General features: G+C 50.4%; 1 protein-coding gene across 1 annotated transcript; it reads right to left on the reverse strand.

The window, feature by feature from the left end:
• Positions 1-433: 433 nt before the first annotated feature.
• LOC119108452 (tyrosine-protein phosphatase 99A-like) lies at positions 434-11672 on the reverse strand. The gene is made up of 7 exons (XM_037232023.1): positions 11651-11672; positions 11018-11214; positions 9503-9631; positions 7846-8006; positions 7271-7377; positions 841-1022; positions 434-613 (listed from the first exon to the last, which is right to left on the reverse strand). Exons 1-7 carry the CDS (start codon positions 11670-11672, stop codon positions 434-436), a joined length of 978 nt encoding a protein of 325 aa, XP_037087918.1.
• Between the last annotated feature and the right edge of the window lie 7890 nt (positions 11673-19562).

Consider the following 19562-nt stretch of genomic DNA (forward strand, 5'->3'; position numbering starts at 1 on the left):
GTGGTGTTTCCACCAGCGAACGCCTGCTCAACCCATTTGCAGAATGAAGGGGCGCCATAGAATGTATAGGTTTCCCACTCAACCACATACATGGTGCAAATCCCAGAGCGCAGGAAAGCGCAGGAAATAGGAGGAGGAAACGCTCAGCCCGTTTTTAAATAAAGCTTGATTAGCGGCAGACGTGGAGCCGCACCGGACACACGTCATGAGCCGCGCGATAAATTGGAAACACCAACACCAAAAAACTGCAGCCAAGGGTAGCTATACACATGATTATACACAGCACAGGTATCTCGCATGGCAAAACAAACATTGCATCGCGTATTCCAAGCCCCTGATTTCCATGGCTTTCCCTTTTCATCAACATCACTTCGCCACAGCGGTTCTCCGGCAATAGCGAGGTCAGGCCCAGCGGGGCGCCGGGTTTGCAGCGTCACGTGCCTGGCAGCCAGGAGGCGTTGACGTAGTCGGTGCCGTCGAGTCCGAACGTCGGCGCCAGCCGCACGCGCGAGTCCTCCATCTGGATAAAGCTGCTACCGCGGCGTTTGCTCTCGTTGCAGGGCCGGTTCCCCGACGACACGGTGAAATGACGCACCTTCAGGTCCGTGGCGCTCTGAAATCGGTCAGGTGTGCGACAGCTGCCTCTTATGTCAAAAGTGAGCTGGTGCGCATGTCAGATGATTTCTACACACTATGTGTAAGTCATCGTTGGAAGCCGTTTGCGCTTAGGCTTAACGATGAATTGGTCTAGGAAACACGACTAGGTGACTTCAGTGATAAGCCACAATGCAGCACAGAAGCGGTAAAGTACATAGCAACGCAGCGTAAAACAGCACGCACGTTGTACTGTTTCTCGGCGGTCGAGTGCGGGAAGCCGGTGCCGCAGCTGCTCTGCAGCTGCTCCAGGTACCGGCGAGCCCCGTCACGGGGCACGAGCGTCTCCCCGGCCGTCACCCGCTCCAGCAGGCAGTCGTGCAGGAACGCGTACTCGGCCAGCGTCGTCAGGAGGTGCGGACACTGGCCTGAAGACCAAGCCAGCTGTCGATTAGCGGGAATATGCCCAACGCTGTCAAACAGCACGGACACCAGGCAGCGGATCCAGCGGACTGTGTGGGAGCGGGCACTCGCTCGGAAGTGACTGGCGGTGTAGACCATGACCGGCCATGGACAAGTGCTTTCGAGACGGCCGCGCAGGAACACGTGCTTGTCCATATGCCAGTTGCGCAGCTGCCTATAACTTCGGGTCGGTTGGCTATTGGTGAGCTCTTTAAGAGAGACATCCCGCTGCGCTTCTTATAAACGTTTAAATGTAACTATCAAACGATTTCTGCTTTGACCGTGCCCCTCTTTCCCAACTGTTGACGGAGGCGCCCAAAATGACGTGTACTGTGGCGCCTCCAGATGCCCCTCAATGTCATATATTTTGCAAAGGCATTCCCTCAGTGACTGTCTACTTCTTCCAAGGGTGGGATCAGAATAAGGTGTGTGCTTGCCTCAACATCGTATGCGTTCCAAGTGGATATAGTGGCAATGCACGAAGACCCTTGCCTCGCACCCAAAACCATATCATCAAGGGATGCGCTATCAAGGGACGCGTTAAGGCGACCGGCGTTCTGCGATGCACACGCGTATTACGATAGCGTCGGTATGGATATTTTTCGCACGCTGCAATAGTACGCTCATTACTTCCATAGACTTGGGAAGTCACAAAAAGAGATCATGCCCGCACTTCAGAATTTGAACATTTTTAGTTCCCAAAGCTTCGTTAAAGCGCTCAGGTGGTGTTGAAATTTGCAGGTGGTTTTATTAGTTTGCAAATGTGCATTTTACATAGTTTGAATATGTGAAGTGTTGCAAATTTTAACCCATTGACATCATGCATCGATGTAGGGTTATTATTTATACCTGAAACCATTGAGGGAGAGGCACACCAACAGGGAACCTGTAGAAGCCACAGTGTACCAAGCCAGGGAACTAGCACCGAGCACCGCTCGCCCGCCCTAGAAGTGGCACGCCCTCTCTAGGTCCAAAGGCCCAAGTCATGTCGAAGGCAAAAGTAATCAGGAGGCATGAAGAGGCAGTATATCAGGGCATGGGAAGCATAATGTCGAAGCATGAAGCATGGATGAAGCAAGAAGGGCGAATGTCTTTGTTAAGACTTGAGGACCCTGTCTTGATTTGTTGTGTTTTGATGTCCATAGAGCTGTTTTATGTATTTTAGGCACTCAGCAGGCGTCTTGGGCTGCCAAGAATAGGGGAGAGTTGTGTTTTATGAAATCTCCAACGCCTCCAAATAGCGTCCAGAACGGAAGGGACCCTGCACCAGTTTTGGCAGTGGCAATGGCAGTGGCGTCGATGGCAGCCTCCCGGAGATGAGGACATGTAATCGAAGCCTCCTCGTGCACGACGGAAAGGTTGTTTATACTGTCAAGAACTAAAGCCTTAGCTCACAAAACTGGCCGACAGTGATCACCAAAGCAGGACCATGGAGTTTGAGAATGGTCCCGAATAGAAAAGAGGATAGCCGGCAAGGAGGGACCTCTTGGCTGTTAGCGGCCGCTTGCTCGGATTTGTCATCATCACCGGCAGAAACGCTGGATATGCCACTTAAGAGCGAATAAAATAGGCTAAGGAAGGCATGGTCCCGTGGGCATCCCAGCTCTAGAATACAGCGACTTGCACAGATGTGAATGCACAGATGTGTTATGAGCTATCACGTTCATAATGACCTAGTTAGTGCTAATTCCACCAAGATATATTTAGCAATGATCCTATGGTAATGCATGGCAAACAATCCTCGTTTGCAATGATTGGTTTCTGAGCTCCCTAGCCCTCCAAAAACTGCGTCGATGCTGCATGGGATCGACCCATCGGGCAATTCACAGCCGCACTCAGTTTGACACACGTGCTGATCAGCTCCACAGCTTGTGAGTGCTGGGAAATCCATTCAATTTGTGTCCGGTGAATAATGGTGATTCGAGTGGCGACCAATTCAGCTGTCTGGATTCCATCCTATAGCCAGCAATAGAGTGTGGCTGGCTAAACTAGGCCCAACTGATGGCGTAGAGCTCCAAAGTCTGATAGCACAAGTGCCGGCATATACTTTAAAATGAGTGTTCCACATCTGTATGGGGCTTTGAATTGAAATAACCATCTTGAAGATCATTTGGAGCAGCTCACAGTCTTGCCGTTTTAGGACCTAAGCCCCGCTTAGTTTCCGAGCTACGAGCCCGCGAAGATGTGCAGACTATTTTGGCGAGGCTATGTCAAGGTCACCCAGGCATCCGAGTGTGAGCATTAACCGTCTGGTATTGATGGCACCATGTGGCAGCATCGTTATACGACTGACCGATATGACCCAAGGAGCAAGTATTGGCACTGTTCTCTGCGACGCTGCAGTTATCGCTTGCACACAGTTTGTGGCAGTAACTGGGAACCGTGCCTTTCCTGACAACGGTCGGGAAGACGACCGATGCGTGTAAGATGAATAATCAGGGACGATGGCCATCATTACATTAATGCAGCAGAGTCCCGTGCAATGTTCCACACTTGACCAGCCTTGAAGACAATCGCAACGCGAATAACAAGGACATGGTCATAACACGAAAAATAAAATTGAGAGAAGCATGCATGCATAAAGATAGGTTGTCTGAATCACACAAGTACGATTCAAGTACGAGATAGTGCGATGCAATGAGGTTCCTTACCTTATTGTAGTCAGAAAACTACTGCTCAAAATCGGAGAGTATTGAGTATAATACATGCTCATATAATATCATACCTAAGTATATAATACATACTCATATCATATCATACATTACACTGTCAACTGTAACGCCGCAAATATATTACACTACTAACTGCAATGCTGCAAATATATTACACTGCTAACCATAACGGTAATATATGCATCTATTACAACTAAATGAAGTATAATACTAGCCATAACACTGTATCTCCAAATCAGAGACTCAGGAACATCATTTCTGTCAAACGAACTCTCTCTTTGTCCTATTGGGACTCCTCAAGTCAGCGACATCCACTGCTTTCACCTGGGCAAAAGTGTATGCTTTGTTTAGCCCTACCCTGAAGGCCTGTGCCTTAACCGAGATAGTACTCTACAAAAATAACTGATTGGTTTAAATTAAACGCCTAGTTTAAAAACGTTCCTAAGTCCAACATCTCTAGCCTGCCATTTTCATTCCGCATGTTGCAATCTTTGGCATTTTCCTTTCATACTCACATCGTGATGCATGCTATGTAAACATGCTGCAACATAAAAGTTCCTTAACTCATTAGCGTGACAACTTTTCTTTATTAACCGGGTTCACTACGTCATTCACACATCTCACCACGTTTTCCTGGCGCCTGCACACGCCCCCCCCCCCCGCCCATCGCGTGCTGTGCCCCCCCCCCCCCCTCCACCTTCCGCCCCGTAACGAGCCGACGCAGGCCATAGCCCCTGTGACCGGGGGAGCGTTCAGAGCCACCGCCGCTAATGGATAACGGGGCCGGCCGCTAAATCAGTGGACCGTCAGCGCGGTTATGGGCCGTCGGAGATTTATGGTCCGAACGGAGGCTGCTTTTTCTAAGCACGCGACGGATGAGAAGGTGGACGAGGTGGCCACAGAACGGGGTGGCCACAGAACGGGGTGGCCACAGAACGGGGTGAAGCGGGTATGGCGATGCGAAGTTAGCCTTATGGTGGTCATGTGCCGCTGTGTCTTCACTTCTGCACTGGACTGTATTGTGTATTCAGTCGTTGCAGCCCGGGTGTAGCCAGAGGGGCACATAGATCGCATTATACGACCCAGTAAAAACGTGAAGCCACATCACGAACAGTTTTGTTAAGTTCTTGTGTTAAATTTTGGCGTTGAAATAATCTTCCTGCTCTCGTTTCCATCATTCGGAATGGTCGTGCGTAAATGCCTATGATGTCGCCAGTTGCTCAGGAAACTGCATACGATATTCCATAACATTATTTGCGTTATCAAGTGTGCCGCCTAGCTCCGCGTATGAGCTGTCGATCGCTGCAGCGAGTGTGGAATAGGAGAAAATTCTGTACTGGGACTTCCACACCGTTTCAACCAGGGGCTGATGAGCCTAACTGATGTCTCGGTGCCGATTACTGGGCTCACTGCGCCGGTACAGGATCCTTTTGCATTAGTGACGGCTCATGCTTCGAACCAGTGCCATATGTCAAGGTTAGAAAGCCTGACGCATCACGGAGGGGACTAATGTATAATGTAGCCCTCTGAGGGTTTCATTATTAACCCGAGGCCACCTTCCCCGTATCAGCAGAAAGACGGGCGCAGGGACTCCGAAACTGACACAAAATGCTCTCCATCTACTGGCCAGAATATTTTACTCGTGCAATGTCAATTTTGACTCGTGGGATGAAGTTAACAGCTTCAGCAACACGAACAATATGGGTTGCACAAATGCGTAATAAGTTATTGTTGCTGTACGTGCTAACCCGTCCCGAGAAGCAATCCGGAAATCAAAAATTAACATGCGCCCGGGTGGCCGGTTAGATACCCTTCGCTCGGGTGCGGGGGTCAATTTGACCCCCTAAGATCTCGGAAACTAAGAAAGCTAGAGACACCGAATTTACAGGGTGTCTTGACCTGTACGTGAACTCACTTAGGTCAAACTTTGAGCTTCCTAGGTCATGACCTTGATGTTAAGTAAGGTCAAACAAGTTTAAATTCCAGGTTGGTCTCTTAAGTGTCCCCAGAACCTAGGCAACTGTTTCTAAGCAAAAGGTCACGAGCCCATTTGCGGTATGTGACCTTGTTTGACCTTTTGAAGGTCATGGTGACCAAAATCATAGAAGACTGCTCCGAGTTTGCATTTGAATAAGCGACAAAGATTACGTTTGGCAGCATGTTCCTAAAACAAAATGTCGACCCGGGTTATCTTAGGTCAATGACCTATTCTGACCTCTAAGAAGTTAATGGAAAAATGTATGATACGGTTCTTGCTGTCAATAAATTTGGAATGAGCACCACAAACTATGCCATGCAGCAAACCCTCGAACAATAAATCAGGTTGGTTTTGACCTTGGTCTGACCTTCACACCTGACCTTAGGTCAACGTAATTTGCTGATTCAATATTTTTGGTGCATAAGAAAGCATCTCAGAAATGTATGGCTTCGTCAAACACTCCATTATTGTATCAGATTGGACGATTTCCTACAAACTGCCTTTGCTGAAACCATGACCTGACTTTGACCTGCCAGAGGTTAGCGGCCTTGCAAAGTACATCTGATTTTTTGTGATCAACGATCCGCTATTCAATTATCTACATCTATGCAAAACTTGGCGTGACTACGCCGCGCCGTTCGCAAACCATTCTGGAAACACCTTGGGGGGTCAATTTGACCCCCACCTGAGCGCGTGTTAAAGAAATGAAATTGAAACCTACGGACAGGGACTAGGAGGGGACAGGGACGGGGACAGGGACAGGGACGGGGACGGGGAAGAGCCTGCCATCTTTTAAACGTTTACCTATATAGGGTGTTTTAAAATATCACTTTCCGACACGTGCTCCCCCCCCCCCCCCTTGAGCGCCACCTAACATTGGCTGAAAGGCCGTCGCCGCCCGGCCCATGGAGACTGCAACGCCGGGCGTCGGTGCCCTTTTTTCCTAGACAGCGAGCACACATGCTTAGAACTAAACTGTACTTGTTTTATTGATGCATTAGAAAGGAAGCATGGAATTTCCCCACGCGAACGACGTTCTGGCATATCATCACAGATTTTTGAGCCTGTGTCAGTCTAGGCCGGCGTTCAATCCCCGACCCCTCAACATGTTTGTAGAGCTTTGGAAAATCCGGCAACGGCCCTGGCTGTCATTGTTTCAAAGAAAGTTTCCAATGAACCGCTATAAGGTGAGAAGTGCCAGCGGTTTATTCGATGCAATCACTTAGTTTCAGGTGAATTTCACTTTATTTATGGCTGAACACAAGATGATCTGCCTTCTCTCTCAGTCATAAAAGTTGAGCACAACATGAAGAGAAGGAAATATATATTTTTTAATAGAGTGGGCTAAATCTAGTGCACATAACAGAATAGTTAGCCGATACAAACTAAAAATCCGAATGTCAATCGGCCGAAATCAGAGGACTTTGCATCAGGGGAGGGGGGAGGGGGCACCACGTTCAATGGGACACCACAGTGGAGCAAAGTCCCTTCTCTGACGCAATCCTGATTTACTCGCGCAGCTTTTGATTTGAGCTGACCAATAGCGTCCACGAGCGTCACTGACCTATTGCGTGCTGCCAGTAGGAGAATACGCCCAGCTCCTGTTTGTGCTTGAGCTGAGTGAGAAGAGTGGCGAGTCCCACAAACAGGCCTGCACTGCAGGATGGTGAGCTGAGAACGGACCATGGATGGTTAGACTACCACAGCAAAGTTTAAGATGGCCAGATTACGAACTAAACACGTGCCACTTTTAACTGGTGAAAACCGCCCCAACAAGTATAGATGTCACGCTATTTAGAGCCAAGCCCTATCGATGATACGATAAGACATACGAGTTTTGTGACCAACCGCTGAGAGTAGTGTCCATGCCAGCTAGCAAGGCGTTGACTGTTGTTTCATGGCGCTTCAACTGCTCAGGCCTTTTACGCCTGAAGAGATGGCTACTGCAAAACCGTGGCGCTAGCCATGCCATGACAACCGGCACCACTCACCCGGAGTTGTTGGCACCGGCTACGCACCGGTCACTAATGCTGGCTGCATGGAGACAATCAGCGCTGGTGCCCTGACACCCCCAGCGCGGGCCACCCCGGTGCGACCTTCGCCTCCTGGTCTTCCCCACATCACGACAGCTCTGTTTACCCCGAGACGACCAGCGTGGGTGAGCCAGTGCAGTGTTCGCTGACGATGATGCGCCGAGTGAAGTGCAGCAGCTGCAGGGGACTGTCGGGCATCCCCAGCTCTGGCCAGTCGGTGTACTGCCACAGCTGGAGGCGCCGCTCGCCGCACCGGCGGGACCGGCCCTGTCGGCAACACCGAGGCCGGCATCACGCTGAGCCCCACGGGCCACCCGTGTCTAGCACCGCACCAAGTCAACCTGAGCCATACGAGCCACCCGTGTCCAGCACCGCTCCATCACTCCTGAACCCCATGGGCCACCTGTGTGCTCCATATCACCTTGAACCCGAGGGGCACCCCGTGTCCAGCACCTCTCCATCACCCCTCGGACCCACGGGCCACCCGTGCCCCGCACCGCTTCATGACACTGAGCCCCACGGGCCACCCGCGTCCAACACCGCTCCACCTAATTCAGAGCTCCCACCTTGATCAAAACGGCACCGAGCAGTCTAAGCGCGGATTGCTACCCGTATGCTGCAAGCACTAAGGAAAAGAAGACGGAACAAATTACAAGCGATAAGTTTGGCTGCACTTTACCGAGAGGTACGGCACTGGCTTTCTCGCTAATGAAACTGAATCCTCAGGGAAGTTCATCAATGGCAATGTGTCAATGGACCGAGACGAAAATCGTCCCAATAAAAATCATCACTGCCGCAAGCAAGAACGATAACGGTACACCATAAAGTGTATCGTGCAGAGGAGGCTTCGGCAGTCTACGCCGTAGCGTTTGCTGTGACCACGGCACCGCGCCGCTGGCGTTTCACTAGTGTGCAGCCTTGATGACAACTCACGTTGCCTCCAAGATCATCCATGACTGGCTGGCGTATTGATCTTTACACACACGTGTTTCTGTATGCACGTCGGCCACGCGCACAAACCCTAAGCGCAAAAACCGCGCACCTACCTGCGCCATGCTTTTGTCAGTTGCGTCATAATTTTCTACAGCTGTAGCCGTCGCACATAGAAGGTGTTTTCTTATTTTCATCTCCTCATAATTTTCTGCAGCTGTAGCCGTCGCACACGGAATGTCTTTTCTATTCGCATCTCCTCATCATTTTTTCACAGCTGTAGCCTTCGCACACGGAATGTCTTTTCCATTCTCATCTCCTCATAATTTTGCACAGCTGTAGCCGTCGCACACAGAATGTGTGTTTTTTTTTCATTTCCCATCCAGTAACGTTGGACATTATTTTTGAAATCAGAAGCCCCAAGGATTTTGGTTTAATGGTTGATTGCCTAGCGGGCAACTCATTCTTGCCAAATTTGTAAGTGAGCAACCATGGTTTACCCGGTTTGTCTATCGCAGCCTCCAGGACCATTTGGACCGCTAGGTGTGGCTTATATTGTGATCAGGAACCCATCTCGAATTCCAATTTCAGCACCTTCGGGCATTTCCAAAATACTGTTATTGCCTTTTTATTTTAGTTCAAATGTTTGTTGCCGAAGTGTTTACCACAAGTGATAAATCAGCGCGGAAAATTCCTTGTAGGCAATGGGGAGCACATTACATCCTTTCCTGATATGGCATGAACATAATCATCATTCCCATGAACTAAGGCACCTTCAGCAACCTTTCCTGGTACGGCACGAACATGATCATCATCCCCACGAGCTTAAGCACCTTCAGCTTGGACACGATCGTTTCTCGGACGACGCAGCCCACCAGGGCTCGCTCTGTGTGGCCTCTGACACTGAGGTCACGGAATGATCGAACACGACCCAGCTCAGGCAGGAACCATTCCTCCATGCCCTGCCAAAGGAAGACACTGTTAGCATTTTCCGAGACTTCCCCGCTGTCGTGTGAAATGGTTGTGGGGTTCTATGCACGCATGGCTGTCACCAATCTATTGTTCACCACTAGCATAACACGTGTGTAATATGCCACAAGTGTTACCATCCTTATATACCTACAAGTCCATGTGCATGCAGCTGCAGGGGAACCATATAACTCCCGCATTGAACCAATAAGACGGCATGCAGCTGGTATCAGGTAGATGGTGCCAGAAAATAAGTTCATGTGGAGGCAGAGGCCTTCGGCGACCGATATCAGTGCGCTGTCTCTTGTGTTTAGCAATTGCGAACAAAACATCGCAAAATACAAAATGGACATATTCAGAGTGGGTGTTGATCGCGATGAATGAGGATACACAGCCGTGTTACATCTATGATGCAACCACTCGCGGCCAAGGCGACAGCGTCTTGCACCTAGGGTCGGCGCCGGAAGAAGCGGCATTAACAGCCTTCTGGTTGATTACTGGAGTACTTAAGAGCCGGACGCGGCTTTGAGGTACCCTAGAAAGTCGCAGCCGATACAGTCGCCTACATCGCGCAGGTGCTCTCACGCTCTTCATCTGTTCTGGATGTTGAAATCTTATATACAAGAGACATCATGGTGTTGAGATCTCAGCCACGTAAATCCTAGATATCACCCTAAAACAAGAAAATCCGTGGTTTGCGAACAATAGGCTTGCTGGCACGCACACATCGACCCCACGTTTCTGCCCGTATAATTTACCGCATTGGCTGGCATGGTGTCAACGTCGTGTCATCGAAACCTAGACTCGATGCCAACCGGTGTTCTTCACGTGTGTCGAAATTTGGAACTATCAACTTCTGTCAATCGATTGGGGAGATGAATAATGGTCATGCTGCGAAAAGGCGGAGATGATCAAACATCTGGCAAACAAGTGCTTAACTGCTTACACGACACAGTTTCTTAAGACCTATCAATTACTACTGCTGACAACGTCAGACCTGCAGTCATTACCTGCAAAGATATCAGGTACCTTGCACAAAGCGTGAGTTAAAGGCCGAGCCTTGTCTCGCCGGACCAGTCACGTTCAAGTGTTGACAACATTTGCGCAAAGACACTTGAGCTGGGACATCGATTGTAAACCTCTTAGCCTAAGCATTGAAGCAGCATATGTATTTCAAAATACAGCTACACATTTTGCCCTGAACAAGTCAACGAGCCTTGGTTTACGTGCAAGTGCAGCACGCGAAATGAATCGCCAAGATCTGACCGCAGGACCCCTAACCGAGCTGACTGTGAAACGGAAACATCTCTGGGACCCCGAGACTCGGGGTGCCATCACATCGTCGGAGCCTGCAGCGTCAGCTGTCTGATGGATCCCACCTGTAGTACTCCGATGAGCACGACCGTGGTGACGCCCTGCTCCCAGGCCAGGCGCCAGAGGGCGTCGCACGCAGCTGCGCCCGGCCGCTCCGTCACGATGAAGGCACGCGACCTCTGGTACCCGTCCACGAAGTACGCCGCCGGTACCGGCCGGTTGCGGTACCGCTGCGAGGCGATTGGTACCCACGTCGGCTGCCCTAGGACGTACAGAACCCGGGTTGGATCTACGGTCGATATTAATTCCAGGGTGCCTTCTCGTGAATTATGCGTCTTTTTTTGGCGGCATGGGAGCCGACAGTTCACAAGAGCTGCCGAGGACGGCCGTCGACACGACACATCCATAGCTCTCCGGGAGGCGGGTGGCGGACAGCTCCGGAGTAGGATCGGCCTAGATACTAAATGTTATTTCTCACAATTTATATCGGTGCGGTGAAAGTGGAGGCCTAAGTTGCTGTGATATCCCTTCTCCAAGCACGTGGGACGCTTGTACACTATGCATGGAGGTGCATATGCTGGGCAGCACCTTAAGCGGTCACATGGCAGTGCTAAGGGATGATAGAAATCATTAACGCTTTGCACGAATGACCTTTTTAGCGGAAAATTTACAAAGCGGCCAAGAAGCAAACCCCTTACTCAAAGGAATCACAAAGGGCATTGTTTCGGAACGAAACAACGTCCCGACTGTTGTGGATGTCTTGGATGCCAGGTGGATGTGGATGTGGAGTCTTGATGCTATGCTGTGGCTGGTTCTCGGAAAAACGACTGGAGAAAATGTCGATGAAGTGAGAAATCACGGTTTAAGAAAAAACGTAACAATAGTCGTCCTTTCTGGGTTGTACCTAATTCTGGCGCGGGGTAATGCGATGCAATACCATTTACTGTCGCGTTTGTCAAATCGCGACAAGCGTTGTTTAATTTGCAAGTGAACAACAGCTCCTTGTCTGCAGCTCTGAGCTGCCAACACGGCAGTGACTTACAGGCTGCCGCCCCCGTCCCTGCCGTCGGGACCGCGGTCGTGCCACTAGTTGAAGTGCCGTCCGCCAGGGGCGCTGCCATCTGCAGCAGCTGCCACTCCCGTCTGAGTCCCTCGTCGGCGTCAGCTCGCAGCTGGCTCACGTGCTGCGCGAACAGGGGAGCGGGCACCGACTCCTGAGAGGGCGCCGGCCAGCCGGCCTGGCTGCCCGCCGGCTTGTCGCTCGTCTTGTTCGGGCACAGCGTCCGCCGCCGTCTGAGGACACAAACGTGTGATAAACTGTACCACCTTTGCCCATCCCGATAGCTCAGGAACACGGAGTCTCCCGGTCCTCCCACTCGTGGCAGGACGGATCTGTGTCGCTTTAAGCGCTTGCTGTTTGCGCTTGGCTGGGATGGCCTGTGGCCGGTGGCAACGGCCACACTAAAAGCCGGGTACCGTCAGAAGGCAGGAGGGACCCTACCGAGCATTGCACTACAGTGTTCCACATTTGAAACCGTTGAGGCAAATCTCAGATGTAATGGAAATAGCTCTTTTGTAACTCTTAGTCTGATTAACGTGCAAAACGTTGCCCTTAATAACAAACTTTCGCCATTTAGCGCTATTTAGCAAATGCGCCCCGCTATACCTCATTGCTCACGTCATGGAACGTTTTCACGACAGGGACACTGCCAGACTGGCCGTGTGAGAGTTGTCGCGATAGCGGGCGGTAAGCTCACTTGCGGTCCTCCAAGCGCCGCAAGAATGGTGTTGGTATCTGAGCGCGTACTTGTAACTTATTAGCGGCATGTGCGCGTGTTGTTGCCTTTTCTCGTGGTGTTCTTGCATATTTTCCGTGTTGTCATGCTCTTTTGTTACTCACATTTGCATTCTCGGTTACGACGCTATCCTTACATCATTCCATCCTCAGCCTCATGTCGGTCATTACTAGAAGAACTGCCCATATGTCTGGGTTTATATATCACAAAACGCGATCCGCGATTGAGAAACGAAATCAATGGCTTAACTGGTCGTTGGCCGAATGCTGACTGCCGACATGCAGATTGGTCGCACTCAAAAGGTTTGGATTTCGGTTGGGAGGATAACCTTACATGGACGGACACAAATATAATATTGCGGCGTTTCAAGTGCCGTAAGTGAGCCCACCGAACGCTAGTGGCAAATCTCACACGGTCAAGTTGGAAGCGACTCTGACGTCATAAAAACGTTCCATGACGGAAACAAGCGATAACGCATTGAGAAGAACTTCTAAAATTGTGTAAACACGTAATTTAGAACATACTTATGCAATCAAAATCATACTTTTAGTTATATGAGAACGTTTTCCATCATATCTGATGTTTGTCTCAATATCTCTAAATGTGAACCAACGCTTCCGTAAAGTAATGCGCGTTCATCATGTTCCTCCTTATAAATCGCACTCACATTACTTGACATTCCCTTCAAGTTCAAACAGACACAGTATCCTGTCAAGCTTAGCTACACGGTGACAATGAAACAGAGCCAAGGCCAATCGCTGGCAGAGCCGGCGGCTGTGGCTGAGCCGGGCAGCGGACCGTAACGCGGTACCTCGGAGAGGCATATGACTTCACTGACCGGTTAGCTGCTCAACAACGATTCAGTACGACGGGGCGATCTATGTTGTGTCAGAAATCCTTAGTGGATCATCTGAGACTGGTGCGTGACTTTGGACGATTGCATACTACCGGAAATCCATGGTTTCTGGTAAGTTGACTATCGTGTGCTGTTGAACTTTTAAGATTGCATAAACCGCCACGATCCAGCGAACGGTGTCTGGCCGGCATTATTGTTGGAACCCGTCCGACTACTGAGTGCAAGCACGAATACAATACAACACCAATGAAAAACAACACCAATGAAAAAGCCGAGCCATGTCGGAATCATAACCTCAGTGCAACTGTATCCGATATAATTATTTTTTAGTGCACCTTTCCTGATTTCCTATGCATTTTCGGGCATCCCATCTGGTACCGAGTATAATTAACTATATCAAGCAAATTAGGTAATCAATATACGACCACAAGCCACCATTATCTTATCGTTTCGATCAGCACACGTTTTTAATCCGCGAGATCTGGCAGAACGCAAAGCCGCTGCCCGGTCAAGCGTGCTTCTTTTTCAATAATGCGGCAACATAGCATTTACAAAAGGTGAACTGCGAAGTAGGCGTTGGTTAAAGTGCCTATGGCGATAGCTAAGCATGAAGCCAACGGATGTGTTGGAATGCTGAAGTCTGAAGATCCAGCCTAAGGTTCTACCTGAACAGCAAGTTTTATGCTCATACCTTAGCGACCGACCTTCGCGGTTTCAGGAAGCTGACACATAGGAAAAAATTTGCTATCACTTTTGATGGCACGTATTGTAAGCATGCTGTGAGCTCGCATTCTTCCATATGTCGTACATGACCATGTTTCTTGCATTGCATATTGGGCCAAGCTTTCTCCGGATGCAGCAGCGTGGGTACAACCTATCGCTGTCAGTCAGATGGACTGAGGCTGACATCGCGGGCCACATCATGCTCATATTACCAAGTCATGGCATGGCAGCCGCGCTCAACAGCGAGGCGGTCAGAAACAATGGCTGCCAGGCCCGAGCGCTCGATAGCGCCGTACTGCAATCGAACAGCACAGAAAGCCGAGGCTGGTGCTGTCTGCAGAAACCATTCAGACTTCGTGACGAGCGCGTTGCTGCGGAGAATGGCACTTATGAGTTGAGTGGTCTTAACAGCGTGCGGTAACTGTGGATCGCTCCCCGTGCTGCACCCACCGTCTTTCAGCTCTGGCGCTACTTTACTGAAAAAGTTGGCGGAGGCTGCCCTCAAGGTACGATTTATGATTTGTTCAACATGCCAAACAGATTGCTGGTGAGTTTAGTCTTTTGAATGACTCAATTTAGGCGGAATCATTGCGCGTGAGGCTGGTTATTAGTCACGCTGACTCGGAGCAGCGCCCGACAGTTTCCAGTTGTCCTTTTTAGCTTCGAAACTTGTTTTGGATGAATGCCAAATTTATTGCTGAAATGCCTTCGCTTCGACCTCAATTACACTGTATTCATCCACCACTCAGGCATGCTTGCCAAACATTGCAGAAAACTGAAGTCGCCCCTTGAGCCATTATGGAATTGATCCTCTCTAGCCCGAGAAAGCTATGCGACTGAGTCCGTGCAGGAGCCCTCGAGACCACGCAGACGGGAGGGAGGACCGGGTCCGGATGGTCTCGGGCGGCATCAGAAGCTGATGTTAACGCAGCAAGCTCCACTGACCGAATCAGCGCTGCCCTCGACCAAGTCCGAACAGCTGATCAGCATGATGAACCAGGCGGTCATACATCAGTAATTTACCCACCCGGGGGAGAAAGCAGGTTGCATATCACGCATAACGCGGAGGTACGACACTATTTAATTATTACCTAACCTTTTTGCTAAGGGAGAACTGGATCAGTTCTCCCCGGCGTCTCCGTGCATAAATATCATCAGCATACCTACCGCTCTCAGGTGCAAAAACGCCTGTCCCCGGAGCCGTAAATACCGGTTAGGGGACCGGAGGAAGTCCTTGTTTCTTGATGTGATGATGCTGGGTGTGAACTGGTCGCCGTAGTCTTGGACCCGGGACATCGGTAACGCTGGGCAGGACACATGAATTGTGTTGTCTTTGACCCGGTAAAATAATTAGCATATATAGTGGTGTTCCAGCAAATAGTGGTGTTCCAGCTCAGTCACGTTTGCTCGAACAGCTGCCCTCTGTTAAGGATTTGGAGGTTCCGCGTACTTGGTCTCGATAAGGGCAAGTGACGTGAGCCAGGTCCTTCCACTCGGTTGTTAATTGTCCGCTCTAAATTGGGACTGTCTTGTTCTCTTAGGATCAACTTATAATTAGTAGCTTCTGGTTTATTAACATAAGAGCAAACCATGGATAGAATTTTAGTGACGTTCGCACATGAGGTCAGGGATGGAAAAGCTTCCGATCTACCGGATTTGGTAGTTGACAAAAATTGTATTCATATGTTTTCATCATTAGGCACGGTTTAGAGCTCAGATCTGCAAAAAAAGAAAGAAGATTTTCGAGAAACTACACCCCTGCTCCCAACTCTGAAAGGGATGTGGGTCAAATGTGGAGAAAAGCTGCTTTAATGGCATTTTGGAGGTCGCCCAGTCATTTTGTACTGAGTCCCCAAACCCCCTCACTCAACCCTATGTATATGGCAAAGATGCATCCGTGTAGCCCTAGATCTACAGATTGGCAGGATGCTACAAGCACCTGAAAATAATATCCCTTTTGGTCAGGTGGCGTCATCATCCCATCAACCAGAACCGTTGGCGGTCTTTACCATCCTCGCAAAATCGCAGGTATTTTACCGGTTTAGCCCTCGCACTTTCTACCATGCTCTCCATAACCTAATCTGGTGCAAAACCCATGCAACAATGGCATCAGCAGATGCACAAGACATCTTTGCACACCTTTACCACCTTTTTTCAAAGACTTGATCCGAACTCTTTGAATGGATGCATTTCAGGGATCAGAGTTCACGTTAAGCAGTGTTTGTTGTGTATATACATATATATATATATATATATATATATATATATATATATATATATATATATATATATGTGTGTGTGTGTGTGTGTATGTGTGTGTGTGTGTGTGTGTGTGTGTGTGTGTGTGTGTGTGTGTGTGTGTGTGTGTGTGTGTGTGTGTGTGTATGTGTGTGTGTGTGTGTGTGTGTGTGTGTGTGTCATTGTGTGTATATCTTTGCACACCTTCAGCACCTTTTTTCAAAGACTTGATCCAAACTCTTTGAATGGATGCATTTCAGGGATCTGAATTCACGCTATTGCTGTTGTGTGAGCTCTGATCTTTACCATCCGACCGCGCAATTCCAGGCAACGCAGACTTCAATGGTAAAAGTTTAACGTGCTACGATGTTCGGCACGATCCGTCCTGCCATGTCAACTGACCTTTACCGCGACCGCTGCCACCGGCCGTAGGCCAGGCCTATCAAGGGCAAAAAGCGAGCATCTAAGCGACTCGAACCCACTCCGCCATGGGTGGTGAATCAGAAGGCAGGCACTCTAACCAGCTGAGCCGGGACGAACAAATGAAAGTGCTAAGGCGTGTAAAAGTATCTTGTGCGTTTGCTGCTAACATTGTCCCCTCATTTAGCTCCATGCACGATATCGTGACGATATAAAAGATGTTATCTCAAGCCTGTCAACCGGTCAGTTCGCTAAATCTGAGGTACGGTAGGCGGTGTGCGAGGCCTACATCGGTTATACACGTGACAAATTACAAACGCAAAATAAATTATGTGCATTTATGAAGGCAGTAGGTTAAGAGACAGCTGCATTTCAGGGTGGAGGATAATCACCCTGTTGCATCACTCAGGAAGCCAATCATTGATCCAGGGGCAAAACTATTGCTGAAGGGTAGTCAAATTGTTGGTGTGTAGTTGGTGTCATCAAAGCCATGCAAAACCTGTCCTGTTGTCTCAACAATTACATCCAATTAAGCCCCAGTTAATGGTGATGTTAAATCTCTGGGAAACTGGCCATTAAGCCTACACAAGTAAAACTAATAACTGCATGATGAACGCGTCAAACGTGATGTTTGGCCATGTTTAATTTATCAGCCCTCGCCCTGATTGCCCTCGCCTAGCCCTCAGCTTGGCATGCAACCCCTTAAGGTTTCCGGAAGATACCTCTCCTGTTCAAGATCGTGCAGTCGCGCCCAAACTTCCGGCGTCCAAAGCATTGTTTTTTCCGGAAGACCTTATCTTTTTCAGCTCGGAAACGACACGGGGGTCGCATCGACGTTTCCTTCCCCCCCTCCCTCCCCCCCCCCCCCAACCACCATCAGTCCTCGTCATGAAAAACGGCCAAATCAGAGACAGGGTTAAGCGCTGCGCAGCCCGGCACCAGCGCTTTCCAGCCCTGCGTCGGACACGCGGCCTCTCCTGTGTCGAACACGCGGCCGCTCCAGTGCCGAGCGTGTGCACACCCTAGTGCCGAACACGCACCCACTCAGGTGCTGGACACGCGTCCTCTCCTGTGTCGAACATGCGGCCGCTCCAGTGCCGAACGTGTGCACACCCTAGTGCCGAACACGCACCCACTCAGGTGCTGGACACGCGGCCTCTCCTCTGTCGGACATGCGGCCGCTCCAGTGCCGAACGTGTGCACACCCTAATGCCGAACACGCACCCACTCAAGTGCCGGACACGCGGCCTCTCCTGTGTCGGACATGCAGCCTCTCCTGCACCGGACATGCCGCCTCTCCTGCTGCCTCTCCTCTCCAGACATGCGGCAGCTCCAGCGCCGAGCGTGTGCCCGCTTCAGTGCTGGATGGTTGCTCCTGAGCCAAACACGCGGCCTCTCCTGTGACGGACACGCGTCCTCTCCTGTGCAGGACATGCATCCTCTCTTGTTCTGAAAACGAGGCCGCCCTAGTGCTGAACGGCGGCTCCTGCGCCGGCACGCGGCCTATCCGTGGCGGACACACGGCCGCCCCAGTGAACGAGTACTCCTGCGCCGGGCACGCGGCCACTCCTGTGCCGGACATTCGACAGTCCCAGTGTTCGAAACAGGGACGCCCCAGTGAACGTTTACTCCTGTGCCGGGCTTGCGGCCGCTCCTGTGCCGGACATCCGACAATCCCAGTGTTCGAAACAGGGACGCCCCAGTGAACGTTTACTCCTGTGCCGGGCTTGCGGCCGCTCCTGTGCCGGACATCCGACAGTCCCAGTGTTCGAAACAGGGACGCCCCAGTGAACGTTTACTCCTGTGCCGGGCTTGTGGCCGCTCCTGTGCCGGACATCCGACAGTCCCAGTGTTCGAAACAGGGACGCCCCAGTGAACGACTGCTCCTGTGCCGGACATTCGACAGTCCCAGTGTTCGAAACAGGGACGCCCCAGTGAACGACTGCTCCTGTGCCGGACATTCGACAGTCCCAGTGTTCGAAACAGGGACGCCCCAGTGAACGACTACTCCTGTGCCGGGCACGCGGCCACTCCTGTGCCGGACATTTGACAGTCCCAGTGTTCGAAACAGGGACGCCCCAGTGAGCGGCATACCGCAGCCGCTGTGAGATATTGACGCCGCACGCCGTGCTAAGATACAAAACAGTATAATGACACAGTGCGGGTTAATGTAATAAGTATTTTACGTCTTGTTATACTTTTACGAGTTCGTGATATGTGCTCATTAGGTCCTAAGCCCACAGCTGGAACACGTGGTGCCCTGTATGTGAATACATCCGTGACGGTACGGCGGGACAAATGCTATGGGCGAATGTGGTATGCACGTTATTCAAAAGATACTTCAAAAAGTCTCGATCCTGTTCCATGAGCGGCGCTGAAATAAGAATTGTTGCAGGACACTAAACAATGTCGTCGTATGAAGAATAGTCTCAGTGCCCAAAATCCGAAACAATCAACCGACTCCGTCACGCACGACTCGTTCGTTACGCGGACATTGATCCGCCATCCCTGTAGCCCAGGCCATGAAGAAGGTTGTCCATTGCTGGAGTTATGGTTGGTGGTTCTAGCTCAGGGGGT

The sequence above is a fragment of the Pollicipes pollicipes genome, unplaced genomic scaffold (assembly GCF_011947565.3).
Source record: "Pollicipes pollicipes isolate AB1234 unplaced genomic scaffold, Ppol_2.1 Scaffold_6686;HRSCAF=7923_pilon_pilon_pilon, whole genome shotgun sequence".
Taxonomy (NCBI): Eukaryota; Metazoa; Arthropoda; class Thecostraca; order Pollicipedomorpha; family Pollicipedidae; genus Pollicipes; species Pollicipes pollicipes.

Coding starts and splice junctions, on each gene's coding strand:
- LOC119108452 (XM_037232023.1), bottom strand. CDS start 11,672: ATGCCCTTTGTGATTCCTTTGA. Junction 9,632..11,017: donor TGCTCATCGGAGTACTACAG/GTGGGATCCATC, acceptor TTCCTTTGGCAG/GGCATGGAGGAATGGTTCCT. Junction 614..840: donor CCGCCGAGAAACAGTACAAC/GTGCGTGCTGTT, acceptor GACCGATTTCAG/AGCGCCACGGACCTGAAGGT.